The following is a 20,846-nucleotide window of genomic DNA, read 5'->3' as shown; positions in this document are numbered from 1 at the left end:
ACTATGTTGAAGCAAGGGGGATTGACAAGAAAGGTCACAGATGGTGAGGTTCCAAGCTTCCCACAAATAGACTGATATATAGGACTGCATGATAAATATGCCTGATTATAAATACCTATGGGACTTTAGGCAAAAAGAATCTGTGAGGTGGAATGGAATTAGGGTTACACTAAATTAGCTTATAAACTTATCCCGGTCTTAACCTGATTGCAAAATCCCCAGGGATGACGTCTATAGGCACCATTATTTTCTTATCACCTTAGTTTCACACAAAGTAGGTACCTTATAAATATCTATTACCTGAGCTATGTAAGGAAATAAGGTTAGCTAAGCCTGTGGGACCAGATTATAGTGGATTTTGAAGTCTAAAAAAAATAAATCCCTGAGAACAAAATATTATACGAAGTTTAAGGAAATGATAGGTGATAAGAATTACAGCAGAAACATAAGCATTAATACAGTAAACTACTGATATTTTGGTCAATGCATAGGCTTAAAAAAGCCCTCACTTTTAGGTATTTGATGTATTTGGGGGAAGGCAATTAAAAGGATTAAACATAATTCTTGCCCTCAAAGAGCTTCATGTATGTAGAAAAGGCTTAGAAGGAGTAGGTTCAAGGAGAGCCAAGAGATGGAAGAGCAGCTTGAGAATGTCTACCTTGAAGTTTTCTGAAATAACTCTTTTCCTTTTTTAAATTCTTAAGTCTTTTGGCTTATGGTTACAGCCAAATATGCAATTTAAAAACTTGATGTCTTATGATCGATGTGAGGAATAGTGCTATCTTTAGGGAGAGTTATATGAGGGAGTGTTCCATGGTACTAGAAATATCTTGATCTAGGTGTTGGGTTTTATGGATGTATTAATCTAGAAGTTATAGAATTTTTAGAAATTGCTATATGGGGGATCCCTGGGTGGCTCAGCGGTTTAGCACCTGCCTTCAGCCCAGGGCATGATCCTGGAGTCCCGGGATCAAGTCCCACACGGGGCTCCCTGTATGGAGCCTGCTTCTCCCTCTGCCTGTGTCTCTGCCTGTCTGTGTCTCTCATGAATAAATAAATAAAAACTTAAAAAAAAAGAAATTGCTATATAGTTCTAAAAATTACCCTTTTATGATGTTTTAGACAATTCTCTGGGATTTATGCTAACAAAATGGATACTCAGACCTATAGTCAAGGAACAAAGTTAAGGATAGATTATAATTTTAATTTTTATGCCATAAAGATCAAGTCATATTTACATTTGCTTGGTCAATGACATGTCACATCACTTTTTAGTCTTCTTGGTAACTGTGCTTAGCAAGATGCCCTGTGGTCATAAATGTTTCCATCTTATGCTTTCATCTTCTAAAATGTCAAATGCAAGCTGTTAAGGAGGGGGAAAAAACCAACTCCTTGGTATCTGCAGACAATACTACACCCAACACTTGACAAACGACAATATAGCAGAGAGGATGCTACCAAATAAGTGTTCCCATTTTGTATCATGCCAGCATCATTCAAAAGTTTAGTAAATAAATTCTTTCTTATACTGAGAACACCCTGAAGTTTTCACCAGATAATTTTTTTTTACTGAGCAAAATTTCTTAAATTCATAAGAAAAAAAGGAACAATTTTTCCTTGTTAAAAAAACCATAATTAACAAACGCTTACAAAGAAAGCATGTTTGTTACCCAACCATAATATAATTAATACATGGCAGAAAAAAATCTCTTGGGTTTAAAAATAGCTTTATTTAGCATACCAAAAACACAGAAACATAAGAAAAACCTTACCTAGTATAAACATAAAAATAGTTAAATACCATAATTTAATGTAAACCAAGTGTTTAAAAATGTGAATTATAATAAAATACATGCTATTTACACAGAACCAAGTTAAAACTACTTCAACAGTTATTGTATCAGATTATCAATCTTGAAGTCATCATTAACAATCAAATACAGTATTTGTATTTGTACTGGTAAATTAAAAAAAAGGAATCCTTTAATTCACTTTAAATGGATATAATTCACTGTGATATTCCAAGCAGTAAGGCAGAAAGTACCAGTTCTAGGATTCCAGACACAACCACTGCATGTGGAAGTCTGGAAATCATTCCACTGGAAGACCATTAAGCCCATTCTCTCATTTAAATCATCTGGTTGATTCAATTTAGTTACTGCTTAAGAAAGGTACTACATATATCTGCAAAAACAAACCTTTGTTAAAATGACCAAAGGTGAATGCAATATTAATCATGTAAGAAATGCAAAAGCATAAAAAATACGTATTACTCCAGACAAGCCCCTTTATTTATGCCAAATGTTAAGAAACTTAGTTTATAAAACCAGATGGGGTAGCAAAAGGGTTTTTGAAAAATGTAAAACCTATATGAAAATCAAAGAAAACAAACCTAAGAGAATGTTTCTTGAAGAGAGTGGTATTTTGTTTATCCTGTCATTATCCCATAAATGCTGCCATGAGATCTGTGGCTAGTGTTATCACTACAGAATGGTCCGTTTTCTTTGACCAACAGGCCAAAAGCTGTAGCCATTGGTTAGATTAAGCATTTGGCTTTTGCTTCAAGAACCAACATCTATTTTACACTATAATTCAGGTATCCTTAAGAGGCAGCATTAAATCCAATATCAAGACTTTAAAATATAAAGTTGCAAGAATATATACATAGTAATAGAATATCCTGCTCGCTCCTTTTTCTAATCCTGTAATTCTAAAACATGTAGTCTCCAGACCCTTTTATACTCTTTTAAATTCGAGACCTGGATGTCAAAGAGCTTTTGTTTATGTAGTTTATATCCATCAGTATTTGCCATATTAGAAAATATAACTGAGGGACGCCTGGGTGGCTCAGCGGTTTAGCGCTGCCTTCAGCCCAGGGTGTGATCCTGGAGTCCTGGAATCGAGTCCCACATTGGGCTCCCTGCATGGAGCCTGCTTCTCCCTCTGCCTGTGTGTCTGCCTCTCTCTCTGTGTGTCTCTCATGAATAAATAAAAATAAAATCTTTATAAAAAGAAAACTGAAAAAATTTTATTACATGTTAACATAAATATTTTTTAATAGCTGTATTTCCAAAAACGGAAAAAAGATTTGTGGGAAATGGCATCATTTTACATTTTCAACTACTTTTTGAGACACAGAGTGAAAAGACAACTTAAACTAATGCCTTTGTATTATTATGAAAATAGTTTTGATCTCACAGATGCCCTGAAAGGCTCTCAAGGACTCCCAAGAGTTCATGGGCCAGCCACTCTTTAAAAACTGCTGGTTTTTTAAATCTAACGCCTAATATTAATGACCAAAAAAAAAAAAAAAAAAAAAAAAAGGTCCACACAAAAGGAACCTTAATTTTCCTTTAAAAATAAACCAAAATAGCCATATATACACACACAAGTCACTGGATCAAACATTCCCACTTTTAGCTGTAACTAGTAGCCAAAAGTCAATGCATGTTCACAGCCAAATTCAAAATAATATTGTCATTTCTACTCAGACCAAGGTCAAGATTTACTAATTTTAGTTCATGAAAGCTACAAAATCTATTAACTAAACACATACATCTTTGTTCCCTTTCCAACATCTGCTTAATCCTGTTTATACTAAACTGGCTGTCATCTCTTAAATTGGCATAGCAATCTTTAAAAAAAAAAAAATTGGCACAGCAGTGGTATAGACCAGAGAGTGACAGGAGTTTAATAGCCCAGATACTCAGATCAGGAGCAGGTTAGCCATTAATGGAGCAGCCTACTCTGTTTCTCACTATGTGAAAGAAAGCTCTGATACATTTTAGGGGAAGAGGGAGAAAATTCTCCCTTAAGCACAATGAGAACAATACTATGACCTCACACTTAGATAGCTCTTCACATCTTACAAATTACTTTCATACACACCATCTTATTAGATACTTTTAAAGTCCCTGGAGAAGAGCAGGACAAATTACATTATCTGTTTCAGAGTTAAGGAATTGGAGGTGCAGATCCAGGCTTTCTCGGGGTACCATGGCAAGTACCTTTTTTATAGAACAGGATTAGAATTCAGGTCACCTGACTTCTAGTTCAGGGTTTTCCCCAGCACTTCTTTGGGTTCCGGGGCAGGATTAGGGGAAGGGTCTGTGGTGATGGAGATGGAGGCAGCAGGATATGGCTGACACTTCCGGAATCTACATTCCTTCTGCCTCCATTAACCATTTTATCCAACACTAAGGAGGCTTGGGAGTGGCATAGATATTTCCTTGACCAGTATAATGAATTTTCCATCAGTACATACATAATGGAACTTTATATGAAATGACTTTTTTTTTCTGAGCCAGTTTATGTTGGCAGTTCATTCATAGCCTGTTCCTCTACTCCAAGGGAAAAGTAAAAATCCTGCACTTAAAAAAAAATTGACGAAAATATAAAATGAAATAGCAACAATAATGAGATCTATGTGAAACTATAACAGATTTATTGTGCACCTGGCACAACACAGACTTTGCAGTTTTCCTCCACCAACTGGAGAGCAATATAAAATCACAGTTCTTAATTTAATGGAAAATTGCCTCCTAATCATCTTGAGGCAAAGACTTCAGTCTATACAAAAACTAAGAAAATTTCAAGAATTTTAACTAAATTCTTAGGTTCTTACAGATTCTGTGGTGGTAGGAGAGGGAGTAGACAACAGAGTAAAAGGCGATAAAACAACAAAAAAGAAAACAATTATTGTCACAAATGAGCAAAGGAGAAATCTGTATCTATTCCCTGTCATTAATACATACAACTACTTTAGAAACTATTCTGTTGCCAGAAAATCCTCTATACCAAGATGTTAATACAAATAGCATCAGACATTCAAAGGCACTAAGCAAACACTATTTAATTGGGGGGCAGGGAAAGCAGTAAACAGCAAAATCCTTCCTCCAATACTAGCCAAATGCCACTGATGACCAATGATATTTTTGCTATACACTATAAGCAAGTTTTTATTGTGCCTTCCATTTCTCTGAGATGTTCCTAAAATCAAGATTGACTACATGCATTTTTTCCTAAGGTAGTTGAAGAAAAACGATGTTAACAAAAGCCAGTAGGAATTAGAAAACATACTAAGTTCATCTTACTTTCAAAATTCAACAGCATGTGGCTGGCTATCTATTATACAAATTGTTGGTGTCTCCCCTACTCCCAATTTTGGTGAGTAATGTTTTCTTTATAGGTGATTTAAACAGAAGTTAATGGCTTTTTAAGACACTTGCACATATACTGGGCTGATGTACACACACATATGTATGCATATATAAATACATATCTATACACATACATATATCTCATCACATGAAGACCTCCACTAATAAGTTTTTCCCTCTTCATATATTAGAGAAAATGAGCATGGATAATGATTTTATAGTAGGAAATAAAATTAATGAAAATCAAATCAGAAAATGTGAAGTGGTATGCTGTCAGAGTCCAATAAAATAAGTCAATGCACATTTATGTAGTGGTAAAGTGCTAGAAAGTTCTTTCATTAGTATTTTAAAAATGATTATAGTAAAAAGGTTGCAATTTCATTTGATAGTGGTGACCACAGGCACCATAGCAATGGCACTGGCTGAGTTGGAATTGATGATGTCCTCATACTCTGGGGGTGGGTCTAAATGAGGTTCTGTTTCACTCCTCTGGAGGTTCGCCTGGCCAGTGGCTTCCTCATAGGTAGGTGGGGGATCACAGTTGGATAGGCGAGTGGAGACGGAATCTGAGCGCCCAACTACATATTCCAGAAAGCCTGGTGACAATCCACTGCTATCAAACACTTCGTCTGGTGGGGGAGGTGGAGTGATAATATTAAGATGCTGTGGGAAAGGAATGTGGCCTTCAGTTACTGTCTGTCTGCGAGTTTTGTTTCTGAGGAAGCATCTCCAAATTAGAAAAATGACAAGAAGGATAATGAAAAGGCCAAAGATTAATGGAAAGGTAAGGTAAAACTGAAACCAGTCACTTCCTCTGTTACTCTCTCCTTGTTGTGCTTTTGTGTAGGTGGTCCAAAACTCCTTCTGAAAATAAAAGACAAATTAAAAATCAGTATGATCGAAGGATAGGAAATACCAAATGAGCACTATTAACATAATGAACCAAAACCTCAAACCAGATTTGTTGGTTCAAATGACTTACTACTTATATTTTCCATGACAAGAAATTACAAATAAATCATGTTATGGTATTTACTCTGGATCCTCCCTAAAATGGTCAGTGGGACTCCAGGAGTCTTTCAAGACTTGGGAGTTATTTATATTTTCACCTATGACACTGTGGAAAAACAAAGCATGAGCAATTTCCTGTTTCCCAATTAAACCAAATAATATTCCCTTAAAAATGTCAAATATCATTTTCCACATCCAACTATGAAGTTTCTTATCCCTGATCCCCATCATTATCACTGGTTATGTGCTATTTTAGTCTGTTGTAGACTTTCGGTAGTCAAACACTCCACCCCCAAAGTTTAGTACACAGATGTTCACTGAATGTCATAATTACACTATGTCCCTATTAGGAAGCTCAGGCTAGTAAAGAAATTGTGTTAGGTTATTACCAAACATAGAATCCCAGAAGATATAAGACCCAGTAGTTCAAGTCTTTTAATATTTGTATGGGGGGAAATACCGAAAACATAAAAAGGTTACCTGACCCAATTACTAGTTATGGGACCTGGACAAGTTACTCTTGAGTTTTAGCTTCCTCACCTGAAATACAGGATAATACTGATCTGTCTTTATTGGCTGCCTGAGCATTATATGAAATAACATATATAACATGTCTAAGTCCTTAGCATATAAACACTCAAATAATAGTTATTATAATTTTTGTATAATGTAAGTCACTGCCTCAAATTCACTGATTAATCTATCTCATACCTTGGCACAAAGACCACCTCCAATCCCAATGCTACTGATTCTTTTTTCAATGTTTAAACCTAAACAGTAAGTGCTTTTCTCACAATCCTATTTATTTGCAGGCACTACACGTCACTGACAGTAAATATCTGGCATCAAGGAAGGGAACCAGGTCATTATCCAAATGGGCAAATAGAGGGAGTTGGACTAGGGATTGTAATGCCAGATATCCCATGATAGCATGGCATTAACATAAATCTATGAATATGGTTAAAGACTCTGGGCACTAAAGGTGGTTGTTTTATAGTCATATTTAATTAGTCACACTGGCTTTTTTTTTTCAAGAAAGAATATTTAGCATTTACAACATTAGCAATTCCTAGTCACTATATCATTATCCATTCAGACTTAATTATACATACATTGCATGAACCATTGCTCAATACTATTTGTTCTCTTCATCTTCCCTGATTTTGAAGTTGCTGTTCTGACTTATTTTGCAGTTGAATGGTCCTTTTTGAAGAATTTTCCATAGAGGATACTCATGGGAAATAGTCTCTAAATTTTTTCAGCTCTATGAATAATTTTCCTTCACCCTGGCTGATAAATGTTATCATAATGATATTTCAGACTCTTAGGGTATAGGTTTTTTTTTTTTCCCCCTCAGAGGTCTAGGTAGTATTCCATGGTACTGCAGCTTCTAATATGCAGGTAAGAAATCCGATACTTGTTCCTGGACTTTATTGTTTCTTATTTGTGAGATTTTATTTTTATCCCTGACTTCTTTTTACTTGGCTGAGGCCTTTTGATTTCTATTACTCTTTTTATTAGATTATAATTGACATACATTGTGTTAGTTTCAGGTGTACCATAATTATTTTTATATCTTACAAAATGATCAAATAGGTCTAGGTACCATCTGTCACCATACAAAGTTTTTAAAAGATTTTATTTATTCATGAGAGAGAGAGAGAGGCAGGCAGAGGGAGAAGCAGGCTCCCTGCAAGGAACCTGATAGGGGACTCAGTCCCAGACCCCGGGATCATGCCCTGAGCAAAAGGCAGACGCTCAACTGCTGAACCACCCAGGAATCCCAAGTTATTATTGACTATATTCCCTCTACTGTACACTACACATCCCCATGATTTACTTTATAACTGGAAGTTGTATCTTAATCCCTTTCACTTATTCTATTCATCCCATTCCCCTCTGGCAACCACCAGTTTGTTCTGTGAATGTTTGTTTTTTCTTTCCTTGATTCCACATGTAAGTGAATCTTATGGTATTTGTCATTCTCTGTTTGACTTAGCATAATATCATCTAGGTCCATCCATGTTGTCACGAATGTAAGATTTCATTCTTTTATATGGGTAAAAGTCCATTGTGTGTGTGTGTGTATATATATATATATACACATACATCTTTATCCATTCATCTATGGATGGGCACTTATGGTGCTTTCATATCCTGGCTACTATAAATAATGTTGCAATGAACACAGAGATCCATATATGTTTTTGAATTAGTATTCTCATTTTCTTCAGATAAATACCCAGAAGTGGAATTGTTGGATCATATGGTAGTTCTATTTGTAATTTTTTTGAGAAACCTCCACATTGGTTTCCATAGTAGCTGCATCAAATTACATTCCCACCAAAAGCACACAAGGTTTCCTTTTTCACACATTCTCACCAATACTTGTTATCTCTTATCTTTTTGAGACTAGCCATTCTGGCAGGTGTGAAGTGGTATCTCATTTGTAGTTTTGATTTGCATTTCCCTGATGATGAATGTTGTTGAACATCTTTTCATGTGTTTGTTGGCCATCTGTAGATCATCTTTGGAAAAATGTCTATACAGGTCATGTGCCCATTTTTTAATTGGGTTGGTTTTTCTTTGCCATTACTAAATTGTATGAGTTCTTTATATATTTTAGATATCAATCCCTTAACAGATATATCATTTCCAAGTATCTTCTCCCATTCGGTAGGTTGTGTTTTTCTTTTGTTAATGGTTTCCTTTGCTGTGGGAAAGCTTTTTAGCTTGATGTAGTCCCATTTATTTATTTTTGCTTTTGTTGCCCTTGCCAGAGGAGACATATTCCACCCCCACCCCCACCAGAAAAAATTGCTAAGACTGACATCTTAGAGCTTACTATTTATGTTTTCTTGTAGTTTTATGGTTTCAGGTCTTACATTCTTTTTTTTTTTTTTTTTAAGATTTTATTTATTCATGAGAGCCAGAGAGAGAGGCAGAGACATAGGCAGAGGGAGAAGCAGGCTCCCTGTGGGGAGCCTAATGTGGGACTTGATCCTAGGACCCTGGGATCATGACCTGAGCCACAGGCAGATGTTCAACCACTAAGCCACCCAGGAGCCCCTCTTCTTCTTCTAATCCAATAAGCTCCATGCTCAGTGTGGACCCCAACACAGGGCCCAAACCCAGAACCTTGACATCAAGGCCTGAGCAGTGATCCAAAATTAGACACCCAACAGACTGAGCCACCCAGATACCCTACATTGCTTTGAGTTGATTTTTGCATATGGTATAAGAATGTGGTCTAGTTTCTTTCTTTTGCATGTACCTGTCCAATGTCCACAACACTAGTTATTAAAGACTGTCTTTTTGCCATTGTATGATCTTGCCTTCTTTGTCATAGGTTAATTGACCATGTAAGCATGGGTTTATTTCTAGGCTATCTATTCTGTTGATCTATATGTCTTTGTGCCAATACCATACTGTTTTGATTACTATAGCTTTATAGTATAGTTTGAAATAAGAGATCATGATACTCCAGATTTGTTCTTCTTTCTTAAGATTGCTTTGGCTATTTGGGGTCTTTTGTGGTTCCATACAAATTTTAGAGGATTATTTGTCCTAGTTTCATGAAAAATGCCATTGGCATTTTGCTGTGGCTAGTATAGACCTTTTAACAATATTCTTCCACTTCATGAGCATAGTATAGCTTTCCATTTATTTATGTTGTCTTCAATTTCTTTCAGTGTCTTAAAGTTTTCAGAGTATAGGTCTTTTACTACCTGGATTAAATTTATCCATAGGTATTTTATTATTTTTGATGCAGTTATAATGGGATTGTTTTCTTAATTTACTCTTTCTGCTATTTTGTTCTTAGTGTATAGAAATCCAACAGACTTCTGTATATTAATTTTGTGTCCTGCAACTTTACTGAATTCATTTATTCTAGTAAGTTTTTGGTGGAGTTTTTAAGATTTTCTATATATAGTATATGTCAACTGCAAATAGTGAAAGCTTTACTGCATTCTAATTTAGATACCTTTTATTTCTTGTCTTATTGGTGTGGCTAGGACTTCCAATACCATATTGAATAAAAAGTGTTGACAGTGGGTATCCTTGTCTTGTTCTTGATCAAGAGGTTTGAAGTGAGTTTCTTATAGCCAGCATATAGAAGGATCTTGTTTTTTTTTTTTTATTCAGACAACCTTTTTAAAAGATTTTATTTATTTATTCATGAGAGACACAGAAAGAGAGAGGCAGAGACATAGGCAGAGGGAGAAGCAGGCTCCATGCAGGGAACCCGATGTGGGACTTGATTCTGGTACTCCAGGATCACACCCTGAGCCAAGGGCAGATGCACTTAACCACTGAGCCACCCAGGCATCCCACTCTGTGTTTTGATTGAAGAATTTAGTCCATTTAAAGTAATGATTAATAGGTAGGTACTTACTGCTTTTTGTTGTTCCTTTCCTTCTCTTTTCCCTTGTGGCTTAATGTATTCTCTAGGGTTATGTTTAGATTTCTTTTTCTTTTGTGTATTTACTGTACATTTTTTCTTTGTAGTTACCATAAGGCTCACATAAATATATAAGATGTTCTAACAGTCTCTTTAATTTTGAACACATTCCAAAGCTTTATAGCTATGATGATAAACTTTAATTTTATGTATCCCTTAATTGCTGTATTTTTAATAAACTGTACTTTTGTCTTCTATTCTTCATACAAGTAGTTGACATACTACGTTTTGTCTTTACCTTTCCAAGTGATATTTTTACTTTTGTGTATTTTATTATTATTAGTTCCTTTACTTTTTAGCTTAGAGTACTCCCTTTAAAATTTCTTGTAAGGCTGGTTTAGTAGTGACAAACTCCTTTAGCTTTTGCTTATCTGAAAAACTCGTTTAAGCTCTCCTTCAATTCTGAGTAATAACATTGTTGCGTAGAGAATTCTTGGCACTTTTTTTTTCCTTTCAGCAGCTGGAATATGTCGTGCCTTTCCCTTCTGGCCTCTGAAGTTTCTGCTGAAAAATCTCATAGCCTTATGGGGGTTTTCCTTGTATATAATATGTTGCTTTTTCTGTTGCTCCTTTTGAGATTCTTTCTTTATCCTTAACCTTTGCCGTTTTAATTATTATGTGTCATGGTGTGTTTCTCTATGGTTCATGTTATGTGGAACTCTCTGGACTTTCTGCATGTAGATGTCCGTTTCCTTCTCTGGATTAGGTTTTGCTCTCTTCTTCTTCTGGAACCCCTATAATGCAAATGTTCTTCCACTTGATGGTGTTTCAGAGATCCCTTAAGGTATCCTCACTTATTTAGTCCTTTCTTATATTTTCTATTATTGAAGTGCTTGCTGTGCACATCCGTTCTTCATTGAAGCTCTGTATCTTTATGGCCGTTATTTTGAACTCTAGCAGATAGGTTGCTTATCTCCATTTTATTATGACCTTTTTCTCGGGTTTTGCCTTGTTCGTTGGTTTGGACACATTCCTGACTCTGTGTTTGTCTATATATATTAGGCAAAATGGCTGTCTCCCTCAGCCATTAAGGAGTGGCTTTATGTAGGAACTGTATTCTGTGGCCCAGAAGTTCTGTCTTCCCTGGCAACCACAGTCAGGTACTCTATGGGCATCCTTTATATGGGCTGCAGCTGCAGAACTTGGGGTATTCACCAGTCCTGGCTGCAGCTCAGCCACTGCACAGGGAGAGTGGAGTTGAAGACATTTGTCTGTCCCAGTTTTGGCTTGGTTGTCACATGAGGTGGGCAAAGCACAGCCTCCAATGCTAGCAAGCTAAAGGAAAAGTACAAAATATGTTGACTGTCAGCTCCATCATCAGCAAGTTAGGATGAAATTGCAGAGATAATGTCTGCCAGCACTTACATCCTCACACAAAGTCCCTGCAGATTCCTGCTTCTCCTGCAGCCACTTCACTTCAGCTTCCTTCACTTATGGTCTAGGTACTTTTCAACCTGTTGCTTTGATGCTGATTATCAGGGTAAGTGGATTTAAGAGCAGAATCACCATTCCCCATAGTTCTATGATTCTCCAGGTCTTAATCACCATTTTCTCAAAACTGACGTTTTGGGGGTCATATCTCCAGTGCTGGCCCTCAGGGTGGCACAATCCCTTCACTCCAGAGGGTGTTCTGATTGTGGGGTTACTGCATCTGGGGTGGGTTCCCAAGTGAGGCCATATCTCTGCCTCACCTCCCCTTCTTGATGCATCTTTTCTGTCTTTCGTTGTGAAGGTGCAGTTCATCTAGTTCTCAGGTTCTTTATAGTTACATACGGAATATATTTTTTTTTGTAAATTTGTGGTATCCATGGGAGGAAGTGGGTTCTGAGCACCCCCTCCCACAAAGGGCATAAAAATGACCTATGTTCCACCTCTGAACTAGATCTTCTAAATTATTACTCCAACAGTCTGTGATTCTAAGATAAATTTGCACGTTATAATATTGTATGATCTCCTCAAGACTATATACAGATGAAAATATGCAAGGTTCAATATTAAAATAAGCCAAAAGTAGGACAATACCAAAAACTTTAAATTGTCAAGTGATTCATTTGTTTCACTAATAAAATTTTAATCAAACTAATGACATTTAGAAAAATGTAAATGTACTTCTAAATGTATACACTATTAACATTTTGTATGAAATTGTCACTTAGGATGGCCAACTTTCTTTCTGGTTAAAAAAGAATATAATCACTCTGAAAGTTGTTTTATATAGCTTAAAAATGTTTTACATTTACATTTGTCACCTTACAGCAGAATCCTTAAACGAAAAATTTTATTCTAAGTTAGTCATCATGGATTTATGGAGACCTATCAAATATCTGATTTGTAGTCAATTTTATCTGCAGATGACAATTTCCTCCTAATCTTTCAAATCACATGTATTTGCTTTTTGTAAAGAATATTATATGGGGGAGATGGTGATTTCAAATAATTATATAATGCTAGCCTTAGATAAATACAATAAAAAGTGGCTTTTTTATATTGTCCTATTACTTTGAGATAATTAAGCATCAATAATGCACATGAAAATGACCTTTTTTTTCATGCTTGGCTTGTATAATTATATTTTTCTGGTTTATTTGGCATATTGGGAAATAATCTACAGTCTAAGAAATGAAAATATAAAATCATATATTTTTTTTGAGAGAGGGTGTGTGAGCAGGGAGGGGCAGAGGGAGAGAGAAAATCTTTTTTAAAAAATATTTTATTTATTTATTCATGAGAAGACAGAGAGAGAGAGAGGCAGAGACACAAGCAGAGGGAGAGGCAGGCTCCATGCAGGGAGCCTGACGTGGGACTTGATCCCCAGTCTCCAGGATCAGGCCCTGGGCTGAAGGTGGTGCTAAACTGCTGAGTACCAGGGCTGCCCAGAGAGAGAATCTTAAGCAGGCTCCACACCCAGCATAGAGACCAACCCAGGCCTCAATCTCACAATTCTGAGATCATGACCTGAATGAGATTAAGAGTCCAATGCTTAACCAACTGAACCATTCAGGTGCCCCTATAAAATCAGATTTTTACTTTATGTATAGTAACTCAATCAATGACACTCAATAATAAAGGCATAATTATTATCCCCACTTGAAGATGAGAAAATGAAGGCACAGAGAGGTTACCTAATAATAAGCCCAAGGTGGGGTGCCTGGGTGGCTCACTTAAGCATCCAACTCTTGATGAGATTCTCCCTCTGCCCCTCCCCTTCCTGGTGTGCTCATAAATGAATGAATTAATGAATAAATAAAATCCTCTTTAAAAAATAATAAAACAAAGGTCATTTAAAACATAAATGTTGAAACTGGGACTTGAACAGAACAGGCAAGGCATCAGAGGAAGCCAAAAAGCAATCTGCCTTCATCTAGAAGATATTTTGAATCTGCGTGGCCATTTTCCTAGAAAATTCACTCTTTCCATCATATTAAATGTGTAGTCAAAAGCAGGTGGGCTCATTTTACAGAGTAACATCTGAATCAAAAGGTAATTATCACTTTTTCTTTGGGAACTAGACTTATTTTGTACTTAGTGAATCAGAAGAAAATTCACATGAAATAAGACTAATAATTGTTATTCAAACAAAAAAACCCTCCAAGCTTAGATCTCTGTAAACTATTTAAGTAGTCCTTTTATCTAACTGAAAGCAGCCAAAAGATTTCAGAAAGAGCATATGATTTCAAGACTTGGTAAAGTAGTGCTTTTAGAGGAAATAATCATTAAAGGGTCTCAGTAGTTTTAGATAAGGTTACAATTATATAAATAATGAAAGTAATCTGAAGCTGCCAGAGAGGTCTGAACCATTTCAGAGGGAGGATCCCCAAGGTAAATGTTTCATCACAGGTAGGTTTCAGATCAAAATTCAATATGTACAAGATTCTATCAAGCAGTATTTGTTCTCTTATAAAATGTGTGCTTTTCTGTTGTGATTTTCTCACTTCCATTTTTGAACAAATTCTATTCAAGTCACTCAGATGGTGACTCAAGACCTGAAGAACTCTACTCATAATTGGCAGGAAGAGAGATAAACCTGTTTTATAATCTGATTAATCAGGGTAAAACATACATACTGAAGTCTAGAAGTGGGTGATGTTCTCAGTAGGTTTGTATTGCTGAAGAAAAGGACCCAGCAGCATTTATACACAGCACTCACATGGCTTCTTCCCTTCCGGAACAAGTACAGACAATACCTTGTTGTAAAGCATATTGCTTTATTATGCTTCATAGATACTGTGATTTTACAAATTGAAGGTTTGTGGCAACCCTGCACCCTGTTAACTATCGGTAACATTTTTCCAACAGCAATTGTGTGTCTTTAACATTTTGGTAATTCTTAGAATATTTCAAACTTCATCATTATTATATTTGTTCTGGTAATCAGTGATCTTTGATAGCACTATTATACTTGTTTTGGGGTGCCACAAAATATGTGCAGAAAGACTGAGATTATGCCATGCATATTTTCAGACTGCAATGCTTTAAAACTTGAATTACAGGAGAAAACTTGGAAGGAACACAAATACATGGAGGTTAAAGAAGATCCTATTAAAGAATGAATGGGTTAACCAGGAAATTAAAGAAGAGTTCAAAAACACATGGAAGCAAATGAAAATGAAAACACGACAGTTCAGACCTTTGGGATGCAGCAAAGGTGGTCCTAAGAGGGAAGTGGATAGCAATATGGGCCTTACTCAGAAACGAGAAAAGTCCCAAATACACAACCCAACCTTATACCTAAAGCAGCTGGAAAATGAACAGCAAAAGAAGCCTAAATCCAGCAGAAGAAATCAATGATGCAGAAATAAAAGAAAAACACACACACACAAAACATCAGCAGAACAGATCAATGAAACTAGGAGCCGGTTCTTTGAAAGAATTAAAATTGATCAACCCCTAAAGAGACTTATCAAAAGAGAAAAGAAAAATGACCCAAATAAATAAAATCATGAATGAAAGAGATCACAACCAACACTGATGAAATACAAACAATTTTAAGAACATGTTATGAGCAACTGTATGCCACCAAATTATGCAATCTGGGAGGAATGAATGCATTCCTAGAAACATATAAACTACCACAACAAACAGGAAGAAATAGAAAACCTGAACAGACCCAAAACCAGCAAAGAAATTGAATCAGTAATCAAAAATCTTCCAGCAAACCAGAGTCCAGGGTTGGATGGCCTCTCAGGGGAATTCTACTAAATATTTAAAGAAGACTTCATAAGTGTTCTTCTGAAACGGTTTCAAAAAATAGAAATGGATAAAACTTCCAACCTCATTCTATGAGGGAAAGTAAACTTCCAAACTCATTCTATGAGGGCAGCATTACCTTGATCGGAAAACCAAAGACCCTACTAAAAGGGAGAATTACAGAACAGTATCCCTGATGAACATGGCTACAAAAATACTTATGAAGATGCTAGCTAATACGATCGAACAGTACATTAAAAGGATTATTCACCACGACCAAGTGGGATTTATTCCTGGGCTGCAAGGGTGGTTCCAACATCTGTAAATCAATCAATGTGATACACCACATTAATAAAAGAAAGGCCAAGAACAATATGATCTTCTCAACAGATGGAAAAAAAGCATCTGAAAAAATACAGCATCCTTTTTCTTGATAATAACTCTACAGTGTAGGAAGAGAAGGAACATACCTCAATTTCATAAAAGCCATATACGAAAAACCCACAGTGAATACCATCCTTAATAGGGAAAACAGAGCTTTTCCCTAAGGTCAGGAATATGACAGGGATGTCCACTCTCACCACTTTTATTCAACACTGTACTGGAAGTCCTAGCCACAGGAAAAAGACAAGAAAAAAGGAATAGAATGCATCCAAATTGGTAAGGAAGAAGTAAAGCTTTCACTATCTGCAGATGACATACTATATACAGAAAACTCTAAAAACTCCACCAAAATACTACTAGAACAGACAAATGAATTCACGAAGGTTGCAGGATACAAAAATAACCAATGTACAGAAATCCATTGCATCTTTATACATTAATAATGATATTAAACAGCACAAAGAGAAATTAAGAAAAACTATCCCACTTAAATTGCACCAAAAATAAAATACCTAGAGGTAAACTTAAAAAGACTTGTACTCTGAAAAATATAAAATATTTATGAAAGGAATTGAAGATGACACAAACAGGACATTCCATGCTCATTGGTTGAAAGAACAAATATTCTTAAAAAGTCCACATTACCAAAAGCAATGTTCGTATGTAATGTAATCCCTATTAAAATGCCAACAGTATTTTTCACAGAACTAGAACAATCCTAAAATTAGTATGGAACCACAAAAGACCCCAAATAGCCAAAATAATCTCAAAAAGGAAGAACAAAACTGGAGGTATCACAACTACAGATTTGAAGTTATATTACATAGCTTTAGTAATCTTAACATTATGGTACTGGCATGACAACAGATGCATAGATCAATGAATACAAAGCCCAGAAATAAACCCATTATGTTATGGTCAAGTAAACTTCGACAAAGGATGCAAGAGTATGCAATGGGAAAAAGACAGCTCTTCAACAAATGGTGCTAGGAAAACTGACCACTTTCTTTCACCATATGCAAAATGAACTAAAAATGGATTAAGGGCCTAGATGTGAGATCTGAATTCACAAAAATCCTAAAAGAGGGCATAGGCTATTATTTTTCTGACATCAGCCATAACAACATCTTTCTAGATGTGTCTCCTAGGGCACAGGAAATTAAACTAAGAATAAACTACTGGGACTACATCAAAATAAAAAGCTTTTGCACAACAAAGGAAATAACCAACAAAATTAAAAGACAACCTACTGAATGGGAGAAGATATTCACAAGTGACATATTCGATAAAGGAGGACCATCCAAAATATATGAAGAATTCCTACAACTCAACACCAGAAAACCAAATAATCCTATTAAGACATGAAGAGACATTTCTCCAAAGAAGATATCCAGATAGCCAGCAGAGACATGAAAAGATGTGCATCACTAATTAACCATGGAAATGAAAATCAAAAATACAATGAAATATTACCTCACACCTGTCAATATGACTAAAATTAAAAGTATAAGATACAAGTGTTGGCAAGGATGTGCAGAAACAGGAACTCTCATGCACTGTTGGGAATGCAAACTATTGCAGCCACTGTAGAAAACAGTATGGAGGGTCTTCAGAAATAAAAATAGAATTACCATATGATCCAGTAACTCCACTATTGGGTATTTACCCAAAAAACCAAAAACATTAATTCAGAGACATGCACCCTTATTTTACTGCAGTATCATTTACAATAGCCAGCATATGGAAAAAACCCACGTGTTCACTGATAGATGAATGGATAAAGATGTGGTACATATATAATATTACTCAGCCATAAAAGAGAATGTAATCTTGGGGTACCTGAGTGGCTGTCAGTTCAGTGTCCAATTCTTGATTTCAGCTCAGGTCATAATCTCAGGGTCACATGAGATCAAGCCCCGTATCGGGCTCCATGCTCAGTGGGGAGTCTGCTTCTCACCTTCTCCCTCTCTCCTTCTGCCCTTCACCCCCCACCCCCGCTCATGTGCTTTAGCTCTTTCTATCTCTCAAAAATGAATGAATGAATGAACCTCTTAAAAATGGAATGAAATTTTGCCATTTGTAACATGGATGGATCTAGAAAGTATAATACTAAGTGAAAGAGGTTATCAGAGAAAGACAAATACCATATGACTTCGCTCATACTTGGAATTTAAGAAACAAATGAACAACAACAAAAGAGACCAAGAACTAGACTCTTAACTATAGAGAATAGATGGTTACCAGAAGGAAGGGGGTTGGATGGGTGAAATAGGTAAAGGGGGAGTAAGAGTATACTTGAGATGAACAGTGAGTAATGTATGAAATTGTTGATTATACACCTGAAAATAATGTAACATTGTATGTTAAGTATACTGGAATTAAAAAAAAAATTAAAGTGTGTACACATATCCAACATGAATGGAAATTAGATAAGGTTTTCTAGTCTTTTTAAATATTTGCCAATTCAATGACAGTTGCTGAAGTTGTAGTAAGTTTTTAGTGTTTCTTCCAGTATGTTCATATGGATATAACTGGATAAGTCTGAGCATAAGTATTATTTTCCAGCATCCCAGGTTATCCCAATATATTGCCATAGTCGAAAAGCAGGATGATAAAGCAGTGCTTCAAAAACATCAAGGTGCATGTTCATTATCTAGGGTCTTATTAAAATGTAGATTCTGATACTGTAGGTCTGAGATGGGGCTTGGGATTTTCCATTTGTAACAGGCTCTCAGGTGAGGTTGCTGCTGCTTACCACTTGGAGGAACAAAGTGCTCACACTGAGATACCTGCCTGGAATGCCTATGTCCTGCCCCCAGAGCTGATGTAACTGGTCGAGTGGTAATTCTAATGTGTAACAAAGCTTGGGAATCTCAATGGCAAAGTGCATTATGATCAGTTTTAGTTATAATTTTATCAGTAGCTCTAATGTGATCCCCTTTGTCTCCTGCCCAATCTTCCTTAATCCATTTTGAGTTGATTTTTGTGTTTGCTGTAATACAGAATTCTATTTTCATTCTTATGCATGTGGATATCCACATTCTCCATTGTGTATTTTGGCACCCTGTTGAAGATCATTTGAGCGAGTATCTGTGGGTTTATTTTCTGGACTCTAATCAGCTCTATTGGTCTATATGTCTGTCTTTATGCCAGTACCATGCTGTTTTTATTACTGTAAATTTGTAATATGTTTTTAATTCAGGAAGTGTGAGGCCTCAGTATTGTTCTTTCTCAAGATTGTTTGGCTATCGGTATCCTTTGTGGTTCTAGACAAATTTTAAGAGGAGTTAATACGAATCCTTCTCAAAGTCTTCCAAGAAACTGGAGAGGACCCTTCCAAGACTCATTCTACGAGGGCAGTATTTATTTTGATTCCAAAGTGAGAAAATAACAGTATGATAAAAGAAAGCTACATGCCAGTATTTCTGATGTATATAGATGCAACAGACCTCAACAAGTGGGATTTATCCTTGGGGCATGAGGATAGTTGAACATATGATAATCAATGTGATATAAAACTTGGCTGAAAAAATTAAAGAAACAAGTACGTGTAAAGACAGATCATGTTAATGGAATAGAAGACTTGATACTTTTAAAATACCTGTGCTACCCAAAACCCCTATAGATTCAATATTATCCCTATCAAAATCCCAATGCCATTTTTTACAGAAATAAAGGAATCTCTTTAAAAAGAGAGGAAACCCAGATAATTTTAATGTGAATTCTATTAAATCTTCTTAGAACAAAAAAACCACTATAATATGAAAACTACTCCAGAGAATATACAAATGAAAAAAATTTTTTCATTTTACAGGGCTAGAAATAATACCAAAACAGGACAAAGATGACACTCACACACCTGGAAAGAAAACTACATGTTAAGGTAGAAAGATGCAAAATCTTAAATAGAAATATTAGCAGGAGTGATGTCAGCATCATGGTGTAATAAGACATCTCTTGCTTTTGTATCCTCCCACCCCAACATCATTTGGCATCCATCCATAGACAGAAGTGCCTTTGTGGGCTCTATGAAATGATCTAGCTCCATATGCCAAATGACTCAGGAGTCTCAACCACCTGGTGCATTGGGTAAAGGCATACAGACTTTGTTCCCAGCTATGGACCCTATAGTGGCCTGTGAACTGGTTCCAGTCCAACTTGGGGCTACAGTTCAGGAGCCCTTGGAAAACAATGATTTACACAAGCATCCACAGATTAGAGAGCCTTTGTAGAAGTTCAGGTTTCCAGAGAACTTCTGTACACTGTTGGTAGAAAATACAAATCTGGGACACTGGAGAGAAGTACTCAATCTTCAGCTACATGATTGGGAATCAGGAAGAGGCTGGGAGAGCCAGCAGCTAAGATTCTCAGGGTATTAAGGGGACATGAATCCACCAACTGTGTCTTACACTTCATCAAGAAACCTGCCCACAGATGACCTCAACTGGTCCATGCCTACCTCTAGCACTCAGAATGCCTCCACCATACGCTTTTGCAACACTGTGGTCAGCTCCCTGCATGCACTCCTCTCACCTTTGTCTTCCCAAAGCTCACTACAGCTCAAATTTGTGGTTTCTGACTTGCAGATTTCAGTGGTTTTCTATGCATCCTCATTAGCACATTTATGTCAGCAGTGGCAAAAG

General features: G+C 36.2%; 2 protein-coding genes across 5 annotated transcripts in view; both read right to left on the bottom strand.

The window, feature by feature from the left end:
* LOC112655464 (ferritin heavy chain) overlaps positions 1-20,846 on the bottom strand; it is a 97,917-nt gene that overhangs the window by 63,008 nt on the left and 14,063 nt on the right. The window lies entirely within an intron of this gene.
* The window catches only part of PRRG1 (proline rich and Gla domain 1), a 280,802-nt gene continuing 261,666 nt past the window's right edge, over positions 1,711-20,846 (bottom strand). For all 4 annotated transcript variants that reach the window (XM_049107730.1, XM_025439692.2, XM_025439699.3 and 1 more), the window contains exon 4: positions 1,711-6,023. In XM_049107730.1, coding sequence (XP_048963687.1) covers positions 5,538-6,023 — 486 coding nt within the window. In that variant the 3' untranslated portion in view covers positions 1,711-5,537. The remainder of the gene's footprint in view (positions 6,024-20,846) is intronic.

The sequence above is a fragment of the Canis lupus genome, chromosome X (genome assembly GCF_003254725.2).
Source record: "Canis lupus dingo isolate Sandy chromosome X, ASM325472v2, whole genome shotgun sequence".
Classification (NCBI taxonomy): domain Eukaryota; kingdom Metazoa; phylum Chordata; class Mammalia; order Carnivora; family Canidae; genus Canis; species Canis lupus.
This window is presented reverse-complemented; position numbering and strand designations above follow the sequence as displayed.